Source organism: Ochotona curzoniae, unplaced genomic scaffold, assembly GCF_017591425.1.
Source record: "Ochotona curzoniae isolate NIBS_2020 unplaced genomic scaffold, NIBS_Ocur_1.0 contig_2404, whole genome shotgun sequence".
Taxonomy (NCBI): Eukaryota; Metazoa; Chordata; class Mammalia; order Lagomorpha; family Ochotonidae; genus Ochotona; species Ochotona curzoniae.
The window spans coordinates 518202-530614 of record NW_024465451.1 but is presented as its reverse complement, the minus strand read 5'-3'; the positions used below and the strand labels follow the sequence as shown (position 1 = coordinate 530614).

The 12413-nt window shown below is 43.6% G+C and overlaps 1 protein-coding gene across 8 annotated transcripts in view; it reads left to right on the top strand.

Annotated features, from left to right (window-relative positions):
- SRSF4 (serine and arginine rich splicing factor 4) overlaps positions 1-12413 on the top strand; it is a 28005-nt gene that overhangs the window by 1396 nt on the left and 14196 nt on the right. The window contains exons 1-3 of one of the 8 annotated variants that reach the window (XM_040974065.1): positions 4794-4881; positions 7071-8275; positions 8888-9061. The exons of 5 other annotated variants lie outside the window; for them this stretch is intronic. In XM_040974065.1, the coding sequence (XP_040829999.1) occupies positions 8940-9061 (122 nt within the window). In that variant the 5' untranslated portion in view covers positions 4794-4881; positions 7071-8275; positions 8888-8939. Of the gene's footprint in view, positions 1-4793; positions 4882-5835; positions 8276-8887; positions 9062-12413 lie in introns of those variants that run through there. 2 more of the 8 variants (XM_040974064.1, XM_040974063.1) reach the window with 2 other exon arrangements.

Here is a 12413-nt window from a genome sequence, read left to right as displayed (position 1 = left end):
AGGATGGACACTGGGGGACCGCCGGCTTCTGGCATACAAGGCTTAGCGAACTACTCATGCAGTGCAACTTTTTCACTTCTGAAGGCATATGCTAGATAAAGGGAGTGGGGGTGTTATTGAGATACTTGAATTTGTGAATATGTAAAACTCCCACTTTTTTTTTTCCCAGAGCTGTCTGCACGTAAATATTCTGTTGACAGAATATTTAGCTTTTATGAGAGGAGTGTTGTGGAATTTGAAGCCAATCAGACATGGGTCAGATAGTGGCTGTGTGCTCTAAGTCTAGATATGTTACTTCTTTGAACTTGTTTTGTCATGTCATGGAAAGGAAGATGGTAGGTAGCTGATAACAGGAAGTGACAGCTACAATTTAGCCGCGACCCTGCCAGCGTGTATAAGTGAATGTGTTGAAGTTTTAGAATACTTAATCAATAGTCAGCAAGAAATAGTGGGACTGTTAGTGGGAGGCCTGGCTAGTCAACCCAGCGTATTATCAACAGCCCACCGGCAGTGCCCAGTGAGTTTGGAGTCAGAAAAACAGTTCCACTCTCAAGTAAGCTAAGATGCACTTCAAGATAAGAAATATTTGTTGTCTTTAAACTCAAGTAGAGTTTGAAATGGTTTGCCTGAGGAAATTATGTTGGAAATGGACTGTCAAGAATGGGCTGGCTTGACTAGGAGGGCAGGATGGGGCAGCCCAGAAACAGTGAGATGCCAGGCTTCCACACGCCTCCATACCTGGGTCATTTTTAGGACCTCTTCATTCTTGTAGTTGGGCTGCCAAACCAGGATATGCATTAAGTATATCATTGAAAGTCAAGGTTGGAATGCTTGGGGAGTCATTCATTTTGGGGATTTGAAGACAGTTGATAATGGCACACACTCCGACCTCCTGGGAACATTCAGGAATGGTTGCAGAGGAAAGATACTCCTGAGAAGAGGACCAGGAGTAAAGACGTGGCTGGCAGGTGAGGGGGCGGAGTAGGCAGAGAAAGGGGGCTCCTGGCCTTGCCCTCACAGCTGGTGGTCCAGACAAGGGGAGCTCCTGCTGAGAAGCATCTTTGAACACACTTGGATTGTAGTCATTAATGTGGATTCTGAATGAATGGCAGCTTGTGGAACTGCCGAGAGTTCAGGTTTGTTCAGGGGTGATAACAGATCTGTTAGGCTGAGGAGTGTGGGTGAAGTTCAGAATTAACTAAATAGAGCATGAAATACCTGCATAATAGAAAGGGGACCACATGAAGAAGCAGGTGGGCTCTGCAGAGGCGGCCCAGTGGCGGGGAGAGGATTCTGTGGCCTCTGCAGACGCAAGAAGAGGTAACAGGTGCAGTGCCTGCAGCACTGATTCTAGCAAGAGCCCTCAGCAGGGCGAGGAGGACTCTGAGATGTTTCCCATCAAGTGCACTTTATCTTTCCTCACAAAATCTGGTGACTTCAGTCAGAGGTGTGGTTGTTGTCTGTGGTTTTTAGTTCATGAATAAGATATCGCATCCCAAGATTATTTTACCTGTCTAGTTAGTGGAAGAGATGAAAGTCCAAATCTTGGAAGTTTGTTGTTTTCACTTGGGTTAAAGTCATCAAATTTTGAAGGTGGTGCAGGTGCCCCGCATGGGTAAGGTACTGGTTGGGGTTGGGTCTGCATCCCACATTGAGTTCCCTGGCTTCAGTCTCCTGCAGGCCCTCAGAGACTGGGTCCCCACCACAGCCACACACGGGGAACCTGGCTTGAGCAGCTGCGTTGGCCCTCAGACCATTTCAGGCCTGGGGACTGGGCCCACGGATCTGAGGGGCTCTTGCATCTTCTCTCACAGCTTTAAACACTCCGTGGAAACGGGGCTGGGAATTCCAGATCCCAATTCATTATATAGTGAAATTGTAAATTAAATTTTCAGGGGATGTTTTCACCCTTTTAATTTTTTTTACTTGTGTTACTAAAAGAAATTTTTGTTTCCACTCTTGTTTTAAATCCCTACAAGTAGAATGCACCGTAATATTTTGAAAATGTAGTTCAAGTCTCTTTTCAGAGCCCAGTCGTTCTATGTGTGTCTGCTCACAGAGCGCGCTGTCGGTCCTCAGAGCTCCTGGGAGGGGCTGCGTGTTGCAGAACACCTACCTGGGATCTTCTGGATGGATCCCTGATGGGAACTTGTCTCTGCCTTCATTGTCCTTTAAAGGGCATATGGTTCATTTAATGTTCTGGGTTGTTGATTTCTGGTTAGTTTTATTCTTAATCACGTGGGAGATTATTTTCACCCACCATCAAATGACAGATAAATACGTTATCATTTTATGATAATGAAATTAATGACTGACAGGAATTACACAGCAAGAGCAAACTCTTGCCCTAAGGGCCCCTCCCCCCAACGGTTCCTAGGCCGTGCTGCCAGTGTGAGCAGGAAGGCCTGTGTGAACCAACAGACCAGCTGCTTGAGTCTCAGCAAAGCATTTGGTTCTGGATTCATTCTATGGTTACCTAAGTTTTGGACAAAGAAGTGTTTTGTTTCTACATGGTTAAAATTAAAGAACCATTCTTTATTTGTATTTTAACATTTCAAAGTAGTACATATTTATTTCTGGTTGTAAAAATGTTTAGGTGTTTGTAAACACTTTTTAATATAGTGGACAGAAAGTTAAAAGTGACCTTATCTGCATTTGGGTCCTTGATTTGGCCCCTTTTCACGCAGTGTTTTGTAACCTGCCTGTTTATTTATTTATTTTTTCCTTACCCTGCCCATTTCTAACAGCCCAATCTTATGCTTTGTCATATTTATTTCCAACCATAATGCTGTCACCCATAATTTAAATGATGTTGCAAGGCAAGTTACCTAGTTTTTCACCAATACATGTATTTTAACATTGCTGAATATTCTTACATAAATCTTTGGATGAAGTTTGTATTATCACCTTAGGACAGATTCCTGAAAGTGGACTTTGAATCCAAATATACTCAATTTTAAGGTTTTTTTTTGCTAGGTATTGATTTCCATGGCTTCTAGACAACATTGTTTGCACCTGTTATGTGAGGGTTTCCTCTTTTTTGAGCTTTATACTACCCTTTAAAGTTTTTTTTTTTCTGACCATTATAGGCTTTTTATTAAAATAAAGTTACATATAAAGATATTACATTGTTTGAGGCTCATTCAACCTATCATGCTTAACGGATCTAAGAACTTTTCTTAGAAACTTCTTTGATGGATTAGAAGATAAATACAGGTTCATTGAAGACTGTAAAAAACAAAGTAGAAACAAACAGCGGTGTTATCAATCCTTTTCATATGGGTGAGGTCTTAGTATCTTTTTTTAAAGACTTATTTTACTTGAAAAAGAGAAATAAACAAAGATACTCATCTTCCATCCTCTGGTTCACTCCCCAAGTGTTCACAACGGCTGGAGCACCAACCTAAGCCTAGGAGCCAGGAGCCCAGAGGCTGGGGGCATCTTCCACTGCTTTCCCAGGCCAGGAAATGGAGCTGGATGGGAAGTGGAGCATGTGGAATTCCACCGTTTCCCATGTGGAATGCTGGCGCTTACAGGTGGAGAATTAACCAGTTTAACCACTGTTCCAGCCCCCGTTACTGGTTTTTAAAGGAATTGGTATTTTTATTTTTTTTTTTAAGATTTGTTAATTTTTACTTGTTCAGATTTACAGAGAGGACACACAGATAGAAAAGTCTTCCATCTGCTGGTCCACTCCATAAGTGACTGCAGTGGCCAGAGCTAAGCTGATCTGGTCCCAGGAGCTCTTCCGGGTGTCCCTTGCGGGTACAGGGTCCCAAGGCTTTGGGCCACCCTCGACTGCTTTCCCGCGCCACAAGCAGGGAGCTGGAAGGGAAAATCAAACAGCTAGGGCACAAACCAGCACCTATATGGATGCCAGCCCATACAGGGGGAAGGATTAGCCAATTGAGCCATTGCACCAGCCCCCCCCCCCAGTAATGGCATGTGTAAATTTGTTAGCTAAAAGTGAAATCTTGAAACTGTAGCAAATATTGCAGAATGTATTGGTATGATTTTGTTGTCAGCTGAGTGTATCAGTCAGGTGCTGCTGACTGGGGAAACTGAGGATTGGAGCAATGAAATGACTTCCAGGGTTACAAAACTCTGAGGACTCTAGAAACTTAACTTCTTTATTCACATACCAGCATGGGCAGTGACAGTCACTGTTTCCAGGTAGCTTAGCCCAACAATCAAGGGTAGTCTGTTTCCTAACTTGTTCAGCCTTTAGTCTCTGCAGAAACTTCTAGCAAGCTAGCAGATTGCTGTCAAAAGTGGAACAGCTGGTACTTTTTATGATGTCCCTGGGTGGAGACCCTTGGTGTCCCTGCTCAGGCTGCTGTTTGAAGAGCTCTGAGATGGTACCCGCTCTGTGGGAGCTGGCTGTGGTTGGATTGTGTGAGTCCTGTTCTCCTGCTCCTCAGGCTGTGCCCAGGAGGTGAGGCATGCAAGTGTGCTGGGGATGTGTAAGCCCCTGTTAGGGGAGTGCTGCAGTGACCTTCCGGGCCACAGGCCCTGGAGCTGCAGGTAACACCCAGGGAAATACTCAAAACACACCAGGTGCCCCACCTGTCTTCCTTTTAGGACTGTGTGCCAGAGGGAGGCCTTCACGAGGAGGGACCCTACAGGAAGGAGTATTGCATGCAGACTGAAAACCTGTTCCCCTATTTTAATTCATGAAATGGCCCATCTCAAGGGAAGGACATCCTGAAGAAATAGTGTGAGGAGTAGCATCTTAACCAGAACTGAGAATGAAGGAGGCTCCGACCGCACCCCAGGGGCAGGGGTGGCTGTGAGGGATGCAGAACAGACGAGCTGGTCCCAGAGGCGTCACCTTTCTGAGGCTTTAGCACCTGGCAGCCTATTCAGTGTGTTGGTCTGGAGGTAAGTCAACTGGCTTCAGTTTTTGTCTTTGGGTGGAAACAGGTAGTGCTGTATGCTGCATTTTAAGTTTCATTTCATATGATAGGAACAACATGAAGAAATTCCCAAGAGTTCTATTATAAATTGGTTTTTCTTTTATTTATACTTGAGGTTTCATGAACTTTAGTGTCATTAGAGAATAGTTGACTTCCTTTTTTTGTGAGATGAAAATCAGATGTAGGTATGGTAATTATTATTTTTTTAAAGATGTGTTTATTTTTTTTGGAAACACAGACATACAGGGAGAGCAGAAGAGATAGAAAAAGAGCTTCTGTCCATCCGCTGGTTCATTCCCCAAGTGACCACAGCAGCTAGAACTGAGCCGATCAGAAGCCAGAAGCCTCTTTTGGTTCTCCTCTTGGGACCTCTTGCAGGGCCCCATGGCTTAGGGCCATCATTGAGTGCTCTCCCAGGCCACAAGCAGGAAGCTGAATGGGAAGTGGAGCAGCCGGGACACAAACCGGTGCCCATATGGGATCCTGGGCATGCAAGGCAAGCATTTAGCCACTGGGCCCAGGTATGATTATTTTTTAAAAAGAAAGAAATTTCAGTGGGTGAGTTTTAATAATGCTAGTTTGATGCACAAGCTATTTACAAGCTTTCTATTTTATAGAATAGGAATATGACAGCAGCTTAGGATAAATGAAACAGTGTAGTGAACAGTTCACCTGGGATAGTTGAAACAAATCAGCCAATAGGTTCATGGAACAGTTAAGGAGCAAGATATTTCACTTTAAGATTTATATATTTTACTTGAAAGTGTTACAGAGGGAGAGATACAGACATTCCATTCCCTGATTTACTCCCCAAACTAGAACGATCTAAAGTTGGGAGCCAGGAGCTTCTTCTGATTTTCTCAAGTGGGTGCAGGATCCAAGACTTGGACCATCCTCTGCTACTTTCCTAGGCCCTTAGCAGGGAAATGAATCAGAAATGGAACAGCCATGACTTACACTGGCACCCATATGGAATGCTGGCCCCACAGTCAGGATTAGCCTGCGATACCACTGCACCTGCCCCAACAGTTCAGTTTTAAACAGATTCGTTTCTGCTTCCTATTTTGCAAAAAATGTTATTTTATTTGTTAATTTTTAGGATAATCATTTTACTCTATTTTCCTTACTCCAACTTGTGACTATATCTTTAGAGATAGACCAATATCTGCAGTATAGACTCATTGCCCTGGGATTAAATTTGATTGTTTCTCATCATTAGAGGTTTTCTGTGGTTTGTTTTCCAAAGAATTAATTACTTCATGAGCAAGGGAGGTTATGAATTTTTCCGCTAATTCATTTGCTGAGAGATGCAAGTTTGCGAATAATTGGTTTCCACTAGTAATTTGGACTAAATAGTCCCAACTTAATAGCACTAGCAAAATGGAATGCAGAAATGCCACTTTCTTGTCATTGAGTATTTCCCATAGGATGCTAATAGCCACATCAACATTTGTCAGATACAACTGGTTTTCTTTGCCCAGAGCTTGTGGTTCTCCAACCACAGACTAGGAGACAACAGATCCTGGTGGTAAGATGCAGGTTTTAGGTTAGCTCCTGGGTTTGAAAAAGTTTAGATGTTTAGGTAACCTTGACAAGCTACTCAACTGCTTTAAGTGTTCTGGGACGTAACAGTAATTCTCAGAGTCGTGAAGACTGAGTATAAGTACAAAGTACTTAGCATCATGCTTGATAGCATAGTAAGACTTGGAAAAGTCACTGAAACGAAGGAGTCCTAACCGGCTGGATTCAATGTGTTAATAGTTGGTTGGAATTAATTAAAATTAAGAACTGAATCAGATTTAGATGCCTTTTGTCTGCAAGGTACTTCTCTGGTTGCTGCTGTAATCCTGGTGTAGTTGCAAGTCTGAAAAGCTTCCAGTGTTTTGATTTCTGACCCATCTTTCTCCACCATTCATGCTTATATTGTTTTGGTTCCAGTCGCCATTTCTTACGAAACCAATCAAATGCATCCTTATGTGTGTGATGTTGTCAATATCCATCCACATCCACCATGTCTAGGTTCAACTCTTATCTTCTCTATGCTGGTCTAAGTTTTGCCGAGCATTAGAGGCAAAGTCAGACTTTAGGGGTTGATATGGGACCTCCAGAATGGGGACTGCACAGAATAATCTTATTTTTCCTCTATTCTTCTAGTCTGTTATGTTCTGAACCCACACATGTTTTCGGAAGGACCAGATGGCTGACACTGGCTAATGGGAACCAAAAGACAAGAGTGAAAGTAACCTGGTTGTCACATACCCCCAGCTTAGAGGTGCTCCACCCTGCCCCAAGAGCAATTTCTTTTTTCCCTGGAGTCTTCACCCGCTGTATCAAAAAACTTCAGCATGGCTTCTCTGAGGTTAGAGTACCACTAAGTCAAGCCACAGCATTTACCGAATGAAAAAAAGAGTGCTCAGGACCGTGGAAAGGTTATGGAACCTGGGGCTTAGAATCGTGGATCTGAGTTCAAATCCAGCTCTACCACCTTTGAGCTTCTTGCAAAAAGCAACTTGTTTAAATTTCTCCAAACCTCAGTTTTCTCTTCGTAAATTGGGAATAATAATAATAATAATCATCATCGTTTGAAATGAGGAAATCAACGAAATATTATGGATAAATTATTTTACCTTATGCCAAGCTGTATGCTAAATACCCAACACCTTTGTTATTAAAGAGTTAATAGTCAAATGAGAAGATAAGCACAAAGAACAAGAACAAGGCTTGAAATGCACATAAAGCATAAAATTGAAGTGCTAAAATGATTGAAGTCAGGCAAGTTTCTAGAACTTTGTGAAAAGAGGTGAACTCAGACATGGGAAAAGATTGGCATGGTTTCCCTAATGCAGTCAGGCTGGTCCAGGTTCAAAGAATGATCTTTAAAAGATTGTATAGAGTCATTCTAGATCGCTAAGCCAAAGAACGACTTAGCTGACTTTCCCTGCTAAAGAAACAAGTTGACTAAGTAAAAATAGCTACACCCTCGAATCATGTCAGCTGATCAGGAAGGTAGGCTCAGTCCTGAAACCCAGCAAAATGAGCAAACCGGAACTTGCTGGTAGTCACAGTACACAACCAGAGAGGAGTCGTCTAAAGAGATGACAAGGTTGTTTCGAGTGAGTTAGATGCTCAGGGGACCCAGAAGAGAGAAGTCATGAGGTAGGTTTTCTTCTTTGAAGGTGGGGAAAAATCAAGTGCAGACTGAGCTGTGGCCAACGTGTGCAGACCAGGAATCCACACTAGCTCTAATCAGAGAGCTGTTGGTGTGCGGAGCTGCCAGTTTGCCGACGTGAAAAGAGCCCCAGACTGGCTAATGGTGAGCCCTGAAGTCGCACCCCAGCTCTGCCACTCAGTGAGCACGGGTAAGTCATCCACCTTCTCCTCTGAGACCAAGAAAGGGAGGCCAGAGTGCCCAGGTGGCCTCCCTCCCATCGTAGTGTAGGAGAGGGTCTCAGGAACCTGCCCCGGGGGTCAGCAGCTTCTAGCAGTGGGTTCTCAACAACCCCAGATCCGTGCACAGGCAGCTTGCAGCCCTAGTCACTGGTCCTGCGCAGTCACTGGCCATGGTTGATTCCCTGCACGTCCCTGAAGAGTTGCAAACCTCTGGGATCAGAGACATTATTCTCTTGGCATTCACTGCAGTGGCCTCACCTGAGCACGGGAATTGGTTTCCAAATTCTTTCTGTGATTTTCTGAGCACTGGCCTTATGCAGACATAAGAATTAACTTTTTTATTACCACCCCATCCAGGTGTCCTAACTGGTTTTTAACCCCCCAAGACCAAGTTGAAGTGTAAGACCAACACCAAGTGCTTTGACAGAAAGCTATTTGAATCCTGTTTCACTGAATGCCATTTCTTTCAGGGCAGGTGTAAGGGCCCTGCGCTTACAATACAGTGCTACTGATTCTAGATTGAGGGTTCAAGCCACCCCGTGGGTTAACTTCAACAGATGAACATTTTTCCTTGGCTACAGCAACATCCCTAATCCTGACCAGCCATGGAGAGGTTCGGTTCTTACCAGAAAAATGAGTGAATGTGGGAATGGCTCACCACATTGGGAAAACAAAACACATCCTGCTGATGGTTGGCTGAGGACTGTCATGTCCACATACAAAGAAAAAGCATGTGGCACAGTTTTAGGACAAAGGTGAGCAGAGATCCACTGTGGAAAGGGGCACATTTTTCTTACACAGAGAATATGCAAGGAATGCCCCTCGGTAAGCTGCGTTGGTGGGTGACCGCAATCACACGCATGGAGGCTTGCTGTCCCTGCTGCTCGTGTCCACCCCAGCAGGTTCTGGTGTCGGGATCCCCGTTAGGCACGTCCTGCCCAGTTAGCCACTGATGAGCCTGTCTGCACAACAAGTCCTGTACTTGCTCCTGGCTGTTCAGGCAGGTGAACCTGCTCCATTCTGAGAAGGGCACATTTGTTCCACATTCTTGGGAGTAGAATGTGCCAAGAAAAGGGCAGGCTTCCTGGTGTCTGGGCCCCTTGGTATAGTTTGGTAGTGTGAGTTCACAGGCAGTAACTCTTGGGGAGAAAGCATGGTTAATATTTCTAAAGGCGAAGTCTTGGAGTGCATTAGTTTCAAAAACACATCATTGTAGCTCTGCCTTTTCAGGGGTCTCTGATAACCTGAGCAGTCCACCATCTGTTGTGTGAGGAAGACTAGTGCATTGGCACAGGGACAGGAGTGGACTAGCATTTAGAACAGCCCATGTAACCCAGCCTGGCTTGGTGGTGGTGTCCAGATACTTGACTACACTTGTAAGAGTCATTGGTGTCCAGTTTTTTTAAGGGCACAGGCAGTGGTAGAGAGGTGAAGAAATGAGTTTTGTTTGTTTTTTAATTGAGGAATGTTGTATATTTAGCAGCCAGACTACTCTTTTTTCACACAGGATAGAAGAAAGATGGGAAGATGGAGCGTCAGAGCAGGATGAGGCAGATGGAAGGGCTGCTTGTTGTATTTTTATCTACCTGGTAGAGAAGGATCTTAAAAATTTGTCTTAGATTCATTCTCCTGAATTCCTTCATCTTCATTCTCATACTGAAATTATTGTAAGATGTTTGTTTTTAACAGCAGAAAAAAGGTGTCTGTAGGTTAGAATTAGAGAAACGTATCTCTTGGGTTGTGTTATGTGTGGCTTATTCACAGATGACGCAAAGATGCATACCTATGGCATACATATATGCACGCACGCACACACACACAGCAGGGTATATGTGCATGTGTGTATTATATATTCCCCCTTTGACCAAGAATCAAAAGTACCTTTGGAGAGAAAGATTAGCATCATGTTATTTGCTGCCAAGGGAAGAACAAAAGGGAATGTTTAGATTAATTTCAAAAGACTAGTGCAGCTTACTAAGAAGTAACTTACTAAGAAGCTTTAACTTTGTTGAAGCCACTAAAACTTAATCCAGTTAAAATGTTTCAATAAAATCAAAATTGGGACTCCATACATAAAGATATTTTAGACAATGAAAAGTTAAATTTCCCCTGTCTGTCACTGCTGTGTTCTAAAAAAGTCACCATCTTACCCCAGGACTAAATTATTCATTGTTAAGCCAAAGGAATGTTATTTTTTAAAATATCTAGTCTGATACTTTTGATCTTAGATGATACCTTACATTTAATTTAATTTAATATAGTTCCCACATCTCATGAATAAACTTAAAAGAAAAATAATTATTTAAATATTTTGTTTAATACGTTGCTTTTCATGGTGCCAGGCTGGTTCCTTTCCTTTGTTTGAAAGACAGAGTGACAGAGAGGGATCTCCCATCCGGTGGCTCAGCCCCCGAGAGGCTGCCTGCACTAGCTGGAGCTAGTCCAGGTCAAAGCTAGGAACCAGGAGCATGGGTGGCAGGGACCCAGGAACTGGAACCGTGGTGTGCTGCCTCTGAGGATCCACATTAGCAAGAAGCCACATTGGATAGAGTCAGGAAATGATGCCCGGCACTCCGTGTGGGATGTGGGTTTCCCAGGGTCTCACTGCTGCACCACCTGGCCTGTCTGGGGCTGGTTCTTAGTTCTCCAGGCTAAATAGTCCTGAGTTTGAGCCCTTAGGTTAGACTCAGCTTCGAGTACTCTAAGGTTTAGTCATGCAGGTTAACACCCAGTTCCTCAGTCTACTTAGATCTGTAAAATGGGGATAGTAACTGCCTCCAAGGTGCTGTGAATATTAAGATAACATTGTCTAGTTCATAGAGATTATTCTTTAGTGTTAGGTAACATTTTGTAGTTAATTATCTAATCTTCCTCTTTATTTGAGGATCTCTTATTTCTTGATCCAAATAGCCTTTCTTCAAGGAAAGCAGATTAACTAGACAATAATTTAATAAAAGCAGCTGGATTCACCTGGAATTTGCTTTACTGTCAGAAAAAGAATCCTTGCCAGGTAGAGTGTGGTATGTTTTAATCTTTCCACTACCCATCATGTTAGTGGCAGAAACAAGTGATAGTTGAACTCTCAGTTTGGTCCTTGGTCTGCACTTAGAAATATTTCCAGATAGATTTTGTGACTTAGAAGAACAGCCAAAATTTTCCTAAAAGTTAAATTGAATTTCAGGTCAGCTATTACTTATTAAGTAACTTGGATACTTATCCCCCACATTCCACACCACCAAAAATTGTCTACGAAGTGACACGTTTGTGGAGCCTCCATTAATTTTTTCAGGGATCTTTTCTTCTTTATTTGTTTACAAGGCAGAGTTAAGGGGATTTGGGGATCTTCCCTCTGGGTTCATTCCCCCTCCGAAATGGCTGCAGGAGCTAAGGCTGGGTCAGGCTGAAGCCGGCAGCCCAGAGCTTCTTCCAGGTCTCCTACATGGCTGCTTCCTCCTCTGCTCCTTTCCCAGGTGCATTAGCAGAGAGCAGGATCAGAAGTGTCTTGAACTGTGGCGCCCATATGGGATGTCAGCATCACAGGCAGAGGTTTAACTGGCTATACAACAGTGCTGGCCCCTGCTGGAACTTTCTAGAAGTGAGTACTATCAAGGGGCTACGTAGGCCATTTTCTTCTAACATCACCAATTGCCCCTGCAACTTGGTAAGAGTCTTACTGACAAAATTTGCTTTGGTTCAGCTCAACTTACAAAGAAAGATGAGTTTGGGCATTTTTATTGCAAAATAATGTGCCTCCACTGAACAGTGTCTTTGCTTTCTCTGAAAGTCCAAAGTGAATTGCACGTGTACACCTTGTGTCGGGATGGACATGCGCAGGCTGATCTTTGAGGAGAGGATAATGCATTCCGTGTGAGTCTGATGAAGGCCTCCCTAGGCCTCGTCGATAGCCAGGCTGTTTCAGTTACCCTGCAGAGTAAGGCTTTGAATTTGGGTCTCACTTCTCCCCGCAAGCAGTTACAGCGCTTAAGTATTTTAAAGAAGCCAGTTTGGGTTTTCCTGTGATTTATTTGTTTAGTCCTTAGGAGTCAGTGCTGTCATTCTGACATAACACTAAGAATGATGGCAAGCTGCCTCTTTAACAGGAGGGAC